This window comes from Gracilinanus agilis, chromosome 2 (genome assembly GCF_016433145.1).
Source record: "Gracilinanus agilis isolate LMUSP501 chromosome 2, AgileGrace, whole genome shotgun sequence".
In the NCBI taxonomy this organism is placed as follows: Eukaryota; Metazoa; Chordata; class Mammalia; order Didelphimorphia; family Didelphidae; genus Gracilinanus; species Gracilinanus agilis.
Window position 1 is genome coordinate 236,746,310 of NC_058131.1, and position 17,845 is coordinate 236,764,154.

A 17,845-nucleotide genomic window follows, 5' to 3' on the forward strand; every position below is an offset into this window, starting at 1 on the left:
AGGCAAAGCATATTTCCATATTATCCACGCTGCAAATAAATAAATAAATAAATAAATAAAGCAAGAAAAAAGTAAATTAAAAAAAAAGTATGTTTCAATACCAGGATCCTTATGTAAGCTTTAGTGACGTCCCATTTCTATTTAAAGTTTGATATCACTACTCTCTATATCTCCTTTTCCGTCAGATTAATCTAGACAATTTCTGGGCATAACGAGTTCAATGATCCCCTAAAGTTGCAGCATCCCATGGGACCTATATTATGTAAAGCATTGAGTTCAAGTCATCTTTTCCAATGCTTTCCAACTGTAACATAGAAGTTCCCGAACAAGTGTTTAACAAATGTTGGTTGACTGATTGATTGATTGATTGTCCTATAGCCTAGAATGCCCTTCCTCTTCTTCAGCCCTTTCATTAAAATTCACTTCCTCAAACAACCCAGAACTGTCAGAAGGTGGCACTGGATGTCTGCAGGTTCCCAGACTCTGAAGAAATAAGCCTTCATCCGGAGGTGAGCCAGCTCTGGGGAAAGTGTAGAGCAAAGAAAGACCCTGCAGGGTGCACAACTCTGAAGCAGAAAGGGAGTAAGAAATGAGGCGAAAGGGACCGGGACCAAAGGAGCAACGAATGGGTTTGTTTACGAAGAGAAGAAACTGAGGCAATAGAGGGATCGGTGACAAGCCTCAGGACTCGAACTCTACATTGGGCTCGCTAGTCTACCTGACCGATTGCGCCTGGAGGGTGCGAGGCCTGCGCGGGGCGAGCCCAGAGGCACTTGGAGCGAAGGAAGGGGAGGGGAAGGAGAGGGTCCCCTAGTCCCAAAGCGGCGCAGACTCTCCTCTCGTGCCCTCACTCACCGTGGCTGGTGAAGTAGAACACCATGATGCCGGCGCCAGCGGCGGCTCCTCGTCAGGCCGCGCTCGGCTCCGAGGCAGAGGCTCAGAGCGGCAAGCCGGGAAGCAGAACCAAGACCGTCCGTCAGTCAATCTGTCGCTCCGCCGGAACTTTCTGCTGGCCCCTCCCCTCCGACCAGGAACTTCCGGTTTGCGTCAACTCGTAACGTCATAACGTCACCCCAACATCTTAGTTACTGGCATAGTAGCAGCGCTCGTGTAGGGTTTCCACGTGGGTTTGGTACCTCGAGTTTATTGGCTGGGTTGGGAGTACTGAGGAGGCTGAAGTGAGCTGGTTTATGTGGGGAAATTTGAACCTAGTAATGACCCTTCGAATCCAATTTCTCCACTAAGGTAGTTCTTGTACGTGAAAGCAGAAATGGTGCAATTCAATTCACTTTAAGTTGAACAAACGTTTATTGAGAGCTGGGATTCAGGGACAAAAAATAAGTAATTCCTGCTCCAAAGGCTTGTAGTTATTTAAAACATAAACTTCTTGAGGGCAAGCACTTTTATTTTTGTATCTAATTCTTTGCATCCAGCAAATTGGAACTAAACCTCTAATTGCACCAGTATAGAGAACATCCAAAGAGGTGTTGACTTAGAAAAAACACAGAACTATTAAATAGTTGGAAAAGCTACTCTAATTAAGGACCTGAGGTAACAGGGCTGAGTAGGCCTCTACTCAGAGCTGTGGCTACAGGCCTATGCAGAGTGTGAGGATTGAATTCTGCTTGCTCTGGGCCCTGACCCCTGGGAGTGACACTGCACCAGATGACCACACTGAGGAGCCATTGAAGTTGGGAAGCTTAAATACCTTTTCTGGGGAACATGGGGCCTAAGGTGTTCCGGACAGGTATAATAGGGTATGGCTGATGCTTTACAATGAACACAAAAGGTCAGATTCAGCCAAAGGCTGGGCCACCTTGGTAAAGGACCCTGGCCTAAGGGGAGAAACCTTTGGGACAAAAGAGATACTTAACAACTGGTGGGATTAACCATCCCCAGCTAAACTCCTAGAAGGTCCATTGTTAGTTTGAGATTAGTGAAATTGGACTTTCCCTCAGGGAAGAACCATCACTCAAAAGATTAAACTCAGGACTTTCACCTTCCAGCTAACTAAACAGGGGTTCATCAGTTCTTTCTAGGATACAAGTTTGGGGGCTTCTAGATTCCATGTAGACACTTTGATCTAGCAAGGAGATCACAATACGGGACAGATTAACCTAGGGGAAGATAAAAAGAGATGTTCCTGACTCCAACCTAAGTGGACCCTGAGCCACCTACCTGCCTCTTCACTCCCTAAGGCTTCCTCAGATTTCAGGAATGTAAAGAGAAATACTTATTCTGAAATCTTAAAGGAATAAAAACAAATAAATCACAAGACAGAGTTAAATTTACCAGCAAAGTGTTTTCTTGCAGACTGCAATATTAGTCTCAGTATTCCCTAACTTTAGGTTATTATATGCTTCATGCTTTATTCATTGACAGGGAGAGGTGACCCTTTACTGGAAGAGCTCCCCAAGCCTACACACAGCTCTTTCCCTCATCCTTGTTTGTCATGAAAAAGGCAATCTCACATGAACTCTTGGTAGAGAATTATTTTGTAAAATAGGAATAATACTTTTACTACCTCCCTAATGGGATCATTGTCAATCAGGCAAAGAATTAAGGGTCTACTTTGAGCCAGGTTACACAAAGAAAGACATTCAGAGTTCATAATCTAATAGTGGAGATAACATGCAAACAACTATGTACAAATAAGCCATATACTAGAGTTAATTATTAGTGGACGTAATCAATAGACTGAAGGTAAAATTAATATAGATAGAATTCTGGGTTATTGAAAAAGGCTTCTTTGAAAGATGGGACTTCAGGGAAATTGGGAAATAGAAATGAGGAGGGAAAGCCAATGAAAATGCTTGGAGTCAGGAGACAGAGTGTCTTGTTGGAGGGATAGTACTAGATCAAAGGCTAGAAGGCTATGATGGGTAAAGAAAACTGTGAGGTTGGGTGATGAGAGGAAGGCTAGGTAGGGCTTTGATACCAGAGATTTTGTATTTGATAAAGGAGATTATAGGGAGTCACTAGAATTTATTGAGTGCATTAAGTGATATTTGTTTATGCCCACTGAAATTTATTGAGTATATTAAGCACAATATTTGGAGTCAAAGAATCTGAGTTTGAATGCAGACCATGACTAATATAACCTTAAGTGGTGGTTCACTTTTTCTGAACATTGGTTTCCTTATTTATAAAATAAAATAGTTGAAATGCATAATGTATGATCTCAAAGGCCCCTTACATGTTTAAATACTGTGAACAAGCAATCAAAAACAACCATTTCTTCAACACCTACTATGTGCCAAGTTTGGGGGAGGTTTTTTGTCTTGGGGGAACAAATGGATTTGGGGTGGAGGGAGGCTGAACCAGGGATGTCCCAGACATAGCAACCAGCATGCTGTTAGGCACCTATTTTGCTATGTATAGTCTTAAGGAATTGCCTGGGGCACTGAGAAGTTAAATGTAACTTGCTCAGGATCACACAACATGTGTTCCTTTTTTAGAACCTGAAACCAAGACATTCCAGACTGAAGAGGCAGATTCTTTATCCACTTCAAAAAAAAAAAGAAAAGAAAAGAAAAAGAAACAGCCTCCTATTTCCAAGGAATTTATTATTTTCACTTGGGGGAAACAAAAATGAATTATAGAATTACAGATTTAGAAGTTTTTAAAGACCTTAAAATCCAACACTCTCATAGGTAAAAGAGAGCACTGAAGCTCAGAGAGACAGACTTGCTGGGTCACTTAATCCCAAATCCTTTTTCTCTTACACACACACGTAAATACTTCTTGAAAAAAATTTTTTTTTTTTTGAGGATGAGGAGGCACTAGCAGCTGGGGAAATCAAGAAAGGCCTCACATAGAAGTTACTGCTTGAATTCAGCTTTTAGAGTAACTTAGGATTCAATGAGGGTGAAGCATAATGCATTCCAGGCAGTGAAATAGCTTCGTGCAAAGGCACAGCCAGGAGTGACAGAATTTCCTGCGCGATGGCAAATTGGCCGGCTTGGCTGAACTATCCAGTCCATAAAGGAAGCAATGTGTAATAAAGCCTGGAAAGTTAAGCAGGAGCTGGCCTGTGAAGGCTTTTAAATGCTAAAGGATTTTATATTTGATCCAAGTGACAAGAGTCACCCTCTAGAGATTTTGGAGCAGAGGAGTGGCATAGTCAGCCCTGTGTTTATAAGATCATAAAAGAACCATGGGGCTGCTACAACATTCTAAGTGCTTAGGGAATAGAATTGTACTTTGTCTACATCCTTAGAAAGCACAGTACTCCGGACTCGTCAACCACGTGGTTTTGAACTTCCCGTAACAGCAGAGTACCTTGGGACTTGTGGTCTTCTATGGACAGGAAAGAAACGCGCGAGAACTCCCTTTCCAGAGTTGGAGAGAGGCCGTGGGCGGAGCTTAGAGCGAGAAAGAATCTCAATTGGAGAGTTCCTCGCTCAGAACAGCCAGAATGGGCGAATAGCAATAAAAAGGGGCGTGGTCACGGCTCCGCGCGCTAATTTGAATACGTTCAAAACGGTCAGGCGCCTTCAGTTGAGGTTAGGACCCTGCTAGTCGGCTGCAGTTTACTCCCACTTCTGAGAGGTAAGAAGCCCGCCAGTTAGTCAGGAAGGAGTAGGTATGGAGGGCCTTGGGACCCTGGGCTGGGGAGGTTAAAAGGAAAGAGAACAAGTCTGGAGATGAGGAGAACTAGACTCGCTTGCCGCTAATTTGCTGTGTAACCTCGAGCCAATCACTTAACCTCTCTGGGTCTCTTAGAGGACCTTTGGGGACCCTATTTCTGTACTTCCCTCCCTCCCCCCCCCACCCCCCGTAAAGAGCCCAGAGGAATCTGTCCCATGTGGGTGGGGCAGCCGAGGCATAGAACGCCGGAAAACCTGAGTTGGAAATCCCGCTACTGATACTTTACTTAGCATTGTGACCCTGAGTGTCACCTGGCCCTCTGTTTCCTCATCTGTAAAATGGAGATAACAATGTTTGCAGAACCTTCCTCAAAGGGTGGTCTTGAGGATCTAGTGAAATTGTGCCTAAAAAGTGCTTTTCAATCCTAAAGTTGTAGGTAAGTGCCAAACATTGTTTTGTTTTGCTTTTTTGCGGGGAAAGTCAGTGAATGGAGAGCAAGTCTGAAGACGGGAAACACCTGGGCACCTCCTTACTGACTGTGTGACCCTGGGTAAGTCCCTTAACCTCTCTACCTCTTCCTGAAGCAACTCTTCCTGGACCTACCTTAAAGTCACAGTCATTCCTTTTTACATTTGGAATGGGAAATTTCCCCAGGGTCTGGAAATCGCAGATCCTGACCTAAGTTTTTTTTTGTTTGTTTGTTTTGTTTTTTTCAGTGGCTAATATTCTGCTATTTGAGGGAGATGTCCCTAGTTCAGCTGCCTTGGTTCTAATGCATCTCCCCAGTCCCCTTCCTGGCTGAACTCTGAACTCTGCTTTGCCCTAGTGACCCATTTTGCCTTTTCAAAATAAGAAACTGCTTCTTCTCAGGAACCTCTGCCTTTTCTTCTGTTTAGTTCTGCTTCATCTTGGAAAGCAGACAAACATAATCCAGTTCAACAAATATTTATTTAGCACCAGTTATGTGCTAGGCACTGTGTTAGAGGTTTAGAAACAGGAAGGGGAAAAAAGCCCCAAATTTGAAGGCTTCCTTAAGTCCAAGGGCATTGTTAACTTCTGAGCAAAAGCTTCCAAGTAACTCCATGAAATTGTGTTAAATATAGGCATTACTGGGCAATAGAATGCTAGGGGAATGTGAAGTTATCACTGCTCTCTCCTGGAGGCCAATGAGCAAGAGTTTACCATTCTGGATAAATGATTTAAGTCCTTTGAGCCTCAGTTTTGTAAGAGGGAGATTTTAGGTATTTTATAGATATATTTAAAGTGTGGCCGCACAGTTTTCTGATCTACTTGTATGAGGGATGCACAATGAAAACCTTAAAGCACAATAACAGTGTGAGGAATTATTAAATTCTCTTAAATTAAAAACAGATAGAGAGTAAATAATAGTCTAGTAGATATGCCCCTATTGGTTCTGATATCTAGTTTTTTTTTCTGCATTTTGGTCATCTTTAAAAATCTTTTATTCTAGGGATTCATATAAGATGGCAAATGTTACTCCAAGGAAAAGGAATCAAAGTTCTTATAAATATGGCAGGTGAGTTTATAGAACTTCAGCCCTGGAAAAAAAAATCTCAAGAGGCCCTCTAGTCCAACCCATACCAAAGCAAGAATCCCTTCTACTCCATATCCATCAAGACTTCTGGTAAGGCAGGTGAATCTACTAACCTCCTTAGTTCAATTTTTGCATAGTTCTCATTATTGTTTAAGTAAGTTTTTACATACATCAAGCCACATGTTGTCCAGACTTATGAAAATTTTTCTGCTTATTTTTTTAACCTTTTTTAGGACATGGCTAATGAGGAAACTTGCTTTGCAGGACTATAAATATTTGTAATGGGTTTCATTTCTCTTGCCTTCTCAAAAGGGACAGAAAGGAAAGAGAAAATTCAAAACTCAATATAAAATTGAATTTTAAAAAATCTTCCTGCTTGTCCTTCTTCTTGTCCCCTCTCCTTAAGTCTCCCACCTCTATTTGTCTTAATCTTTGGGGCCTTGGTAAGGAGACATTTATATCCTGTTACAAATTTATAGATACTATACAACTCTAGTAATAACTTTTCTTTTTATAATGAATCAGGAAGTTACCTATTCCCACTAGATGGAAATATTATATTACTCCACAGTTTCCTTTTGACTGGTCAGGTAGAACAGCAGGTTTTGCTATTCCAACCTTTTTAACCATTTAAAAACTCTGCTGTTATGGAGAACATTAAATATTAGTACACTAATTGAATTGAAACATCTCAAGATTTCTAAATAGTTTTGTCATAAAATTCAATTTTAATGAATAAAGCTTTTCTTTACTTTTAATAAATCAACTATTGAAAAATCTGCCTTAACACAAAAAATGTTAGAAACCATTCTTTCCTTTCCAAAACTGAATCACAGTATCCAAAGCATATAATATAATTGTTATTTCTTTAGATAAGGTCATTTAAAATAATTTATGCTTTCCAAAACTAAAAGTCTTGCTGGCTCTTGGTGGGGTTATGGGGGGGAGGGGGATAGGGCTGACTCCTAGACTCCATAATGAATTAGCAATTGAAAAGAAATATTCTAAGCTCCTGATTAATTGGGGGTAAATTTTTCAAGGAAACTTAGTAGAGGATGTTAGAACAGAGATGTCTAATTTAAACTCCCAAGAGTGCCAGGAATCAGATTCAAGTGTAATTGGGAAATGTTTAACAATAAATAAAAATACAGCATAGGTAATATTGTTTTGTGGTTTTCTAAGCCAATAAGGAAATTTGAGTTTGAAACCACTGAGCTAGAGTGTCTCACATAGAAACCTAGAGTTAAAGCAGCCTAGATGATAATGTTTATATAAAAAATAACTGTTAAGAATTCCTTTTAACCATGTCAATAAAATGCTGTTACTATGGTCTATTCTCCTGGGCTTGACAAATAGCTTTGTTATAAGATGCTTCTTTATAATGACATCTTATTCAATGATATTTCTTAAAATAAGCTTTTGGCGTGGGAAAAAGTGTCTTAGAACCATAACTAATTAGCACAAAGGATCCTGTTTTTTGGTAGAGTCCAATAATAAGATATTTTTATTGCCTAGTATGTGATGATGAGACATCCAATATAGTAATGCCTTAATAATGGACTTTTTTTATAGCCTATTATATGAAAATCCAGTGAAGAAAGTAATATTGGACTTTACCGAAAGTATGCCTCCATCCCCAAGTGGAACCCCTAAAAAGGAAATATCCCAAATTAATGAAATGAATAAAGAAAATATATGTTACCTCTTCCAAGGACACCACGTTTCAAATCAATTCAATAAGTATCCACTAGAAACAGCTTGTGCTGTTCAGAAAGGAGATGGAGTGGCCCCACTGAAATCTCCCCAGCAAGGTTCTCCCTTCAAATCTGCCATGTCCACTAGATCATTTTATAACAGAGATAAATGGTACTTGAACCCACTGGAGAGGAAACTTATCAAAGAGAGCAGATCTCTTTGTCAGAAAAATGATTGGGGATATAACAAGCCGCTGTCCACCTTGACAGAAAAAAAGCATCAAAAGGTATTCAAGAAGACAAACTCAAAAGTAAAAAGGAATTCGACTCCTAAATATCATGGAAGTTATAAGGGCATAAAAACTATGTCAAGAAACAATGTAAAACCCCAGCAAAACAGAGTGATTTTTAAACCAACCACTGGGCAAGAGGATAATAATCATGAACTTGACAAGAGTTTGGCCCAAGCTCCTCGAGTACTGAGTCTAAAAGTTAAACCTCAAGTGACTCTCCAGAGTGGAGCAGCATTTTTTGTTGCTGGGAAAAAATCCCACTCTTTAATCAAAAAAGTTATTTTGGATGATCAAACAACACCTGAACTCAAGGCAAATAAGTCTAAACCAGCAGTGATGATGAATCCTGGTTTGTCTGCTATTAATGAAAAAGAAACTTTTGAGGTAAGTAAAGTTCCATAAACTACCAGAAGAGAAGATGTCTAGTGGCAAATTTAGCATAAGAACTGGGGGGGAAAAAAAGTTGAGAAGAGGTTTCCTGAGATCGTTTATTTAGGGCACCTGTTGAAGTAAAGAGTATTTGAGAGTCAGGAGATCTGGATTCTATCTTATCTCCTGCACCTGTATAGCCTTAAATTAAACCTATCTGGGCCTTAGTTTCCTCATCTACAAAAAAATATTGAACTACATAATTCCTAAAATCCCTTCCAGCTCTCATAAGCAGAAAAAGGAAACTTTTTTCCTCCTTATCATCTAAAGAAACATAAAAAGAATTAAACTTTTAGTTGCCAGCTTATTTGTGGCCCCAGAGTAACACAAAACACAACTTGAAAGCTTCCCATCTAGACTTAGTCTTTCAGATCATTATTCTAATGTCTTGATGATGACAAAGTGAATACCAAGGAAAGAGACTACCAAGTGTTAAAAATTTATCTGAGATAATCCTGAAATGTAGAGTTGACTATAAATGTTGAAGGGTAATGGATGCTTTAATAATTCATTTTTGAATGGATAGCAAATAGCAAACCCAAATTAATGTCCTTTTAAATTTAATATTTCTCTTAATAGAAATACAGAAGAAAAGCAACTGCATGAACACATGGGCTGATGGGGGTATTTTTGGGGATGTAGACACTAAATGATAACACTAGTCCAACTATCAATAATATGGAATTAGGTCTTGATCAATGATACATGTAAAACCCAGTGGAATTGCTCCTTGGCTTAGAGGAATTTGGGGGAGAGGGAAAGAACATGAAGTGTGTAACTATGGGGAAAATATTCAAAATAAAAACCTAATAAATAAATAAATGTTTCTCTTAATTCCTAAATATTTGCTGCATCTGGAAGAAAAAAAATATGAAAAAAATCAGATTAAAGAGAACACACATTTTTAAAATTTTTTAAATGTTAATATATAATCTATCATGCTCATATATAGTATGTTGTCATCTTATTAATTAGGAACTAAACTTCATTGGTGATTTTCTTCTCTAATTTGTTTTTAGAGTCCAAAAAATGAAGTTATTTCTTCTAAGGAATGGAAGCTTGTTGAGAAACCTTTTTCTTTAAAGGAGTCTCACAGTGAGAATAGTAAAAAAGGTAAGTAAAGTTAAAACAACTTTTCTAATAATTGTTTATTGTAATTATATTTTAGAAAACATTCCTACTTGGAATTCTTGTATAGTGACGGTTATATTCCCAAAAACCTGGGAAGGTTTGAAAGTGGTAAAGTATTTCTGCACCCAGCTCAATGTGTGAGCCTGTGTATTGTATTGTATTCTCTTCTTAGACCAATTCATATGAAAGTAAATTAATTCAAATGGCTTCATTCTTTCTCCACCTTCCTTTCTTAACGAATTTATCAAAACAACAAAACCACTCCCAAGCCTTCTGTCTTATTTGATTCCCTCTGATACCCTGGGTAGCTTTAAGGGTTCTGAGAGAACATTTGTATAATCTCTCTATTGTGATGTAAATTCTTCATTCTTATTTTTGTCCTTTCAGTTTTTTTAGTTATATTTTGATATTTTTCTTGATTCACTGGTAATTTCAAACTTTGCTTAGTTTGGCCATTTCATCAGGAATACTTATACATACTCTTAATTCATTAAAACTCCATTTTCCCCTAATAGTATTTTATTCCATTTTGTTAAGCCATTCTTGGTTATAAGCCAATCTCTTTTGCCTTTTGGAATGTTTGTATTCCACACTTTATACCTAAATGTAGCATAATTCTGTTTGAACTCTTTCTTTCTGGCCATTTGCAGTGCTTTTCCCCACCCTTTTACCTAAAAGTGCTGGTTTTACTATGACACTCCAGAAAATTTTAATTTTTTTTTACTTTTAAAAAACTTGGTTTTTTTCTTATAGGAATTCTAATTTAACTTGTATCCCAGCTGTGTTTTGTTTTTTGAGGTTTTGTTTTTAGAATCATTCTCATTCTCTTCTTCTGGGTCATGTCATCATAATAGCTCTTTATGGTAGGAATCCTTTTTTTTTTTTTTTTTTAACTCATTCTTACAGTCTTATTTCCCAAACTAGGACTTTTTAGGGCCAGGCTATGATGCATAATTCTAGAAAGAATGCTTGGACTTCACCTGAATCAGATTTATATTTTCTGCTTTCTCCAGGTATTTAGTACTATGTTATTCAAGGATCTCATGATTCACTCAGGCTCTTCAACTTTTCAGTCAGCCCAAACAGTCTGATGTAGAGCACAGTCCAATTTCTTCCCTTTTAGTCTTGGCTTTGGTTTGGATCACAAATGTTTACTTGCCTCTGATTATTGCTCTAATATGCTACTGAAGGTTTCAACCTTAAATTATCTAGAAAGCTCTTCAGTTTTCATAGCAACAGGATTTCAGGGGCCTCCTTGGTCTGAGTTCATTGTCCTGGTCACTCAACTGCAAGCCCCCACTATAGGCTCACAGCTGCTACTACTTTCAGTACTTGTCTTACTCAGTATACAACCTCAGCTGCAACTCAGCAGTCACAAGTAGGCCACTCCCAATTACAGATCCCATTCTCTGTTCTCCTGGATCTGTGACCCAGCTCTCAGTTGACAGCGACAATTTCCAGTTGGCTCCTATTCCTTCCTACTCCCTACATATTCAGGCCTTTTTCATCCCAAATCTTGACTCCTCTTGCCCCTATTTATAGTTATAGGCCCCAGTTCAGTCTCTGTGCTGGAAAGCTCTGTGTGATACCTTTCTGACTTGACTTTATACATGGTGCCTATAGACCTCTATCTCTGTGTATCGATCTGAATTAGAGAAACAATTCACTATAATTTTTCCTTGGATTTCTCAAATACAATTTGGACTGTTGCTCATTCTAGGTACTTTATTAGGTTTATTCAAAGGAGTAGTTGTGGGAAAGTCTTGACTTTTTACAGCTTCCTGTTCTGTCTTTTTTCTGGTCTCTTGAACTAAAGCAAAATAAATTGAAAAAATTCGGGAAAATTTTATTCAATAACTACAATTTTGTAGGAGGGTAACTAGGTAGAGCACCAGGCCTGGAGTCAGGAAAACCTGAGAATCAAATTTGGCCTCAGACACTTAATACCTCTATAATCCTAGGCAAGTCACTTAACCCTGTTTTCTTCATATTTTTCTTCATATTCCTCATCTATAAAATAAACTGGAGAACAAAATGGCAAACCACTCTAGTATCTAGTATCTTTTCCCATAAAACCCTAAATGGGTTTACAAAGACAACTAAGTAACAACAACAATATAATATAAAGGATAACAACTTTGAAAAATTAAAGAACATTGATCAAATCATATTGCTTGCCTTCTAAGTGGTTGAGAAGGAATTGGAGGGAGGAAGAGAATTTGGAACTCAAAATTTAAAAATGAATGTTTAAATATATTTTTTAAATGAGCACTGAGTAATATACCAGATAGTCATGACTTCAGAAGTGTGGTGATATAAATAAGATGCAATTTGTTCAACTGTTCACCTGCTTTGATTGACAGGTATCTACTTGTTCCTAGTTCTTTGCTACAACAAAGGGTGCTGCTTTAAATATTTTTGTGCATATTAGATAGGTCCCTTCCCTCTGTCTTTGACCTTTTTGGAGAATAGATACATATTAGTGAAATCATAGCTTTTTTCAGGTTTTGAACTTATTATTCTTTCAATGTGCATATAAAGATAGAATCTTTGCACTTAATTGTATGTGTGTGATTATCTGTTAGGGAGAAATATTATGGTGAAAATACAAGGACCACAAAACAAGGAATTATGCATCTTGGGTTCTATTCATACATTTGCCACTCTAGATCATGGATTATAGATTTAAAACTGAAAGTCCATCCTTCTTATTTCTTATTTTACAAATGAGAAAACAGTTGCAAAGACCTTAAGGAATTTTTCCAAGGTCACAACAGTTAGTGGCAGAGATGGGAACTTAACCTTAAATCCTTTTATTCAGATGTATTCTTTTCACTGTACTAGGCTCTCACTGATTATTTACCCAATGACTGTCATTAAGTTACTTGGGACTCCTTTTAATCAATCCATCTTTTAAAAAAGGGAAAATGATGAAATGGAAAACAACTATAGATGAGGAGTAAGAAGATATTTCTTCACTAATACCCTCTAGACTGCTACAAAGATTGTTTTCTAAGGTATAAAGAACTATATAAATATATAAAGTGTGTATATTATAACTATATATAAACAGAAATATGAAAAACCTGTATAATAGTAAAAATAGTAATATGGGAAACATGAACAAAAGCAAATCCACATGGTAGTTGTTTTTTTTTTTATCATCACTGATTTTTTCCTTGTCTCTTTAATTATTTAGCAAATCACAAAATTTTAGAGTTGGAAGGGACCCCTACTGCTATTTATTTTAATCCAACCAAAAAACACTCAGTCTAACACCCATCCAACCACTGAGATCACCTGGCCTCTACCTAAGAGCCTTCAGTGCAGAGAAACCCAGTATCTTGTAAAGCAACCCTTTTTTATTCCATTTTGGATAGTTCTACTTGTTAGGAAGGTTTTCCTGGCACCAAACCTAAATTTTTTCTCTTTTCGACTTCTGGTTCTGTCTTCTCAAAACAAGCAAGTCTTATCCCCCTTCCATATAATATACCTTCAAAATACTAGAAAAGACAGCTTATTCTATGTCTTCTCCAGCTCACTGGGGAGAAAACCCACCATTACCAGACCAGACAGTAAATTCTATTAGAAATTTAAAGACCAAATGATCTCTATACTACACAAACTTTTTCAGAGAAAGAACTATAGATTAATATCACTAAAGAATAATAATGCAAAAGTATTCCATATAATATTAGTAACACTGTTGTGTTTAGTCAGTTGTCATATCTGACTCTTTGTGACCCCACTTGAGGTTTTTTTAGCAAAGGTACTGCAGTGGTTTGCCATTTCTTTCTCCAGCCCATTTTACTGATGTGGAACTGAGGCAAATAAGGTTCAGTGACTTGCCCAGATTCACACAGCTAATAAGTGTGAGGACCAGATTTGGACTCAGGAAGATTTTCTGACTCCAAGCCTGACACTTACTACTGTGCCACCTAACTGCTCACATAATACTATTTCCAATAAATTATTCAGTATAACTAAATTTAGAATTACATCAGGAATATAAGAATGGTTTGACATTAGGAAGAAATTCTGGTTGAGCATGTCCTCCATACCCAGAACTCTCCCTCCTCAGTTTTTTGGCCCTTTGAGAGGGGTATGCAGCAGAAACTTCAAACATTGTTTTAATCTGAATTTTTCTAATTATTAGTGATTTAGAACATTTTTTCGTATGGTTTTTGATAGCTTGTATTTCTTCTGAAAGCTGTAGGTTCATGTCTTTTAATCATTTATCAGTTGAGGAATGGTTCTTATTCTGAATCATTTCTTTATTTTAGAAATGAGATCTTTATCAGAGAAATAGATGTTCAAGAAATAATTTTTCCCCTTCTAATTTTAACTGCATTAGTTTTATTTGTGACAAATTTTAATTATATGCAGCCAAAATTGTTCATGTTACCTTCTGTGACCTTATCACTTGTTTGATCACAAACCCTTCCTCTCTCCATAGATATGGCAGGTAATTTCTTCCTTGTTCCTTCTATATGTTTATGTCTAAGTTAAATATTCCATATTGGTATCTTGGTATACCATATGAGGCATTGGTTCAGACTTAAATTTTTCTAGACTGCTTTCCAGTTTTCCCAGCAGATTTTGTTGAATAGTAAGTTTTTGCCCCCCAAAATAGGCTCTTCGGGTTCATTAGTCATGGGGTTACTGTGCTTCTGTATACCATGTACCTAATCTGTTTTGCAATAAACTTCTTTATTTCTTAACTAGTGCCAAATTATTTTGGTGATTGTTGCTTTGTATTATAGTTTGAGTTCTAATACTTCATTGCTTCCTTCTCTAATATGTAATTTTAAAAAAATGCTTAAGGCTTTCTTTTTTTTCAGATGGTGGTTTATTTGTTTTTGCATCATTATTGCTAATATCAGTTCAGTTTTCAGTCATGTCCAGCTATTTGTGACACATTTAAGGTTTTCTTGGCAAAGATACTGGAATTGTTTGCTATTTCCTTCTCCAGCTCATTTTACAGATAGAGAAACCTGGGGCAAACTGGGTTAAGTGATTTTCCCCAGGCCACACTGCTAGTGTCTGAGGCCAGATTTGAACTCAGGAAGTCTTCCTGACTCCACATGTGCTCTATCCACTGCACCACCTAGCTGCCCTATTTCTGACCTCAGCTAACCATAATTAAAAATTGAAAGACAGAAGAAATAAACCTTGTAACAAATAATCATAGTTTAATAAAAGTAATTTGCACAGTGACCATGACCTCGTACATAAAACCTCTGGTTGGTCATCGTATTATGTTCAGAGTTCAGCCTCCCTGCAAAAGAATTTGTCTCTCAAGCTCTATTTACCTCAGGTAAAGCTTTTATTGGGGATGTGGCCTGGACTGGTGGAAATATAGTTGCTGCTTCTTTTTCTTTTTGGGAGCAGAGCTACTTCCCCCTGGTAGTCCTGGGAGATAGGAAATTTTTAGAGAAAAAATTATAGTCCCCCTGCCCCTCTCCTAGGCTGGGCTTAGGGAGATGGACAGGTACCCCAGGTAGCTCTACACAGGCCGGAACTAATAGATGTCCCAATAAATGCCCCCGGCCTTGGATTGGGACTGAGGCTAATATCATTTGGTATTCAGGGAATTCCGTCCCTGGTGAGCATCCCTTAGATATGTGTAGTTACCTGGATTGGGGGTCCCAACCCCCCATCAGATGCATTGATCAGAGTTCTTAAATCTTTCAAATTTGTTTTTCTTTATGATATTATTGTTGGGTAAATTGTCGTCCTGGTTCTGTTCATTTCACTGTCAGGTCCTACCACCCAGATTTCTCAATTCAACTCTTTCAGCATTTCTTATAGCACATTACTATTTCATGAGATTTGTATACCACAATTTGTTCAAACATTTCCTAATTGACACCATCTTAAATTCTAGATCTTTGATTTCCTTTTGTTATTTTTAAAATTCCTCCTTCAAAACACTTTTGGGTTAGGGTTATTACTAGGGCTGTGCTCTCCCCCTTAACCTTTCCCCACCATTACCACCTGTCTCTCTGCTGAGTCTGATCTATTTCTACACCAAACTGTGTGGGTGTGTCCAGTCCTATTTAAGATAAGAGGGTCATCTCGTGCTCTCTGCCCCACCTTTTGTCCAGTGTTTGTGGATGTTCTTTTTGCCCTAATTGCAAATATAGTTTCATCCCTTTTCTGTGTTATATTTCTCCCTTCTCTTTCCCCTCTCCATTCTCTTTGTCCTCTTTAGAATCTCAAGTCAGAGCCAAGTCATACATACCCAAGTACTTAGAAACATGAAGATTTAAATGATATACTTGTTTCTTCTAGCCTCATTAGAATTTTAGCACTTTGTCATCACTCACCTTACAATTGAACCAATACATTTACCTATGCATTTCAGAGTCCCTATTTGGCTCTGATCTTTTTATCAAAAATGATTGGAAGTCTGCTGTTTCATTAAAGGTAAATTTTTTTTCCCCTGCGAGGATTATTCACAGCTTTTCGGGTAAGTTATTCCTAGTTCTGAGCCTATGTATTTTGCCTTTTGAAACACAGGGTTCTACAGTCTCTGATTTTTAATAGAAACTGCCAGATCTTGTGTGTACCTGACTAGTTTCTTAGCACTTAAGCTGCCTTTTTCTGGGTATTTGTAATATTTTCTTCTTTGACTTAAGAGATCTGAATTTTGTCTAACGTTCCTAGAACTTTTTTTTTTCTTTTCCTTTTCAAGAGGTAAGTGGGGAGAATTCAATCTTCATTTTAACTTCTGATTTTAATAATAATACTGGGCAGTAGTTATGATTTCTTGAAATATAGCACTAGGCTTTTTTTTTTAAAACCCTTTCCTTCTATCTTAGAATCATTACTATGTATTGGTTCCAAGGCAGAAGAGCAGTAAGGGCTAGGCAATGGGGGGTTAAGTGACTTGCCCAGGGTCACATAGCTGGGAAGTGTCTGAAGTCAGATTTGAACCTAGGACCTTCTGTCTCTAGGCCTGGCTCTTAATCCACTGAGCCACCCAGCTGCCCCCTGGGCTTTTTTTTTTTTTTTTCATTTTTATTTTTTTTTTAAATCATGGTTTTCAAGGAATTCAATCAATGATCCTTAACTTTCTTTATAAACTTTTTTTCCAGATCATTTGTGATTATTATCAAATATTGTACGTGTTCTATTTTTCTTTTCTTTTTCTTTTTTTTCCAAATTTTGTTCTAGTATGTCTTGTTGCCATGGAATCATTGGTTTCTTTTTGATTTATTCTAGTTCTCAGGCAGTCTGTTACTTGGGTAAAGTTTACCACTTTTCTAAGTTATATATTTTCTTCCTAACTCTTTCAGAGCTTTTATTTCTTTTATTTCTTCATTTTTTTCTAGGTATTCATGTAGTCCTAATGGAAAATCCATCTTTTCCTTTGAGTCTCTGCTTATAGTTGTTACAGAACTCCTTTTTTGTGTTTCTCTGGATGTAAAAGATTTAAAGTATAGATTGATGTCTTTGGTTTACTTTTCTCTCTGGCCTTTACTTTTTGAACGAGGGTTTTGTGCCAGGGACTGGCTCTGCCCCTACTGTGTTTTGGGGGTCAGTAGACTTGCCCTGCATCACCTGGATTCCCAAGCTAACTTCTTGGGGGTCAGTAAAGGGGGCATTTAATAATTTCAGAAAGTGCCTGGGCCTTCCAGTACCCATTCTCTAGGGCTCCAGGGTCTATACTTTAGGGCTTTTTAAGGAGAGCCCTGCATTCTTGTTATCTCCAGATATAATATAGGCTTAAAGTATTGTTCCTCATTTGTTTGCTGAAGATGATACTCACTTTGCTGTCAGACCTTTTCCCATTATTGCCTTTGGGCTTCTGGCTAACTTTGTATAGTTCCAGAGTGGAAGAAATCATTTACTATAATTTCTCTTTGGATTTCTTGATCATTATTTGATCTAGCATGAATTTTAGGGTTTTTACTGGAATGTATATGTGATAACTGGGCAGTCTTTCTCCTTGTAGGCAGCTATCTTGGCCCAACTTCCTTCCCTACTTTTCTGGAACATAAACTCACTTTTTTTTTTTTTAACATTTATTAATATACATTTTTAACATGGTTACCTGATTCATGCTCCTCCTATCCCCTTCACACACCCCACCCCCCCATACTCCCCCCACCCATGGCCGATGCGCATTTCCACTAGTTTTGTCATGT

General features: G+C 37.8%; 2 protein-coding genes across 2 annotated transcripts in view; one reads left to right on the plus strand and one right to left on the minus strand.

Annotated features, from left to right (window-relative positions):
• Positions 1–974, minus strand: part of CCDC25 (coiled-coil domain containing 25) — a 41,705-nt gene extending 40,731 nt beyond the window's left edge. The window contains exon 1 of the mRNA XM_044663773.1: positions 856–974. Coding sequence (XP_044519708.1) covers positions 856–880 — 25 coding nt within the window. The 5' untranslated portion in view covers positions 881–974. The remainder of the gene's footprint in view (positions 1–855) is intronic.
• A 3,535-nt stretch (positions 975–4,509) lies between these two features.
• The window catches only part of ESCO2 (establishment of sister chromatid cohesion N-acetyltransferase 2), a 36,880-nt gene continuing 23,544 nt past the window's right edge, over positions 4,510–17,845 (plus strand). Inside the window, exons 1-5 of the mRNA XM_044661033.1 lie at positions 4,510–4,551; positions 5,071–5,140; positions 6,062–6,127; positions 7,718–8,516; positions 9,581–9,674. Of these exons, the coding sequence (XP_044516968.1) occupies positions 6,075–6,127; positions 7,718–8,516; positions 9,581–9,674 (946 nt within the window). The 5' untranslated portion in view covers positions 4,510–4,551; positions 5,071–5,140; positions 6,062–6,074. The remainder of the gene's footprint in view (positions 4,552–5,070; positions 5,141–6,061; positions 6,128–7,717; positions 8,517–9,580; positions 9,675–17,845) is intronic.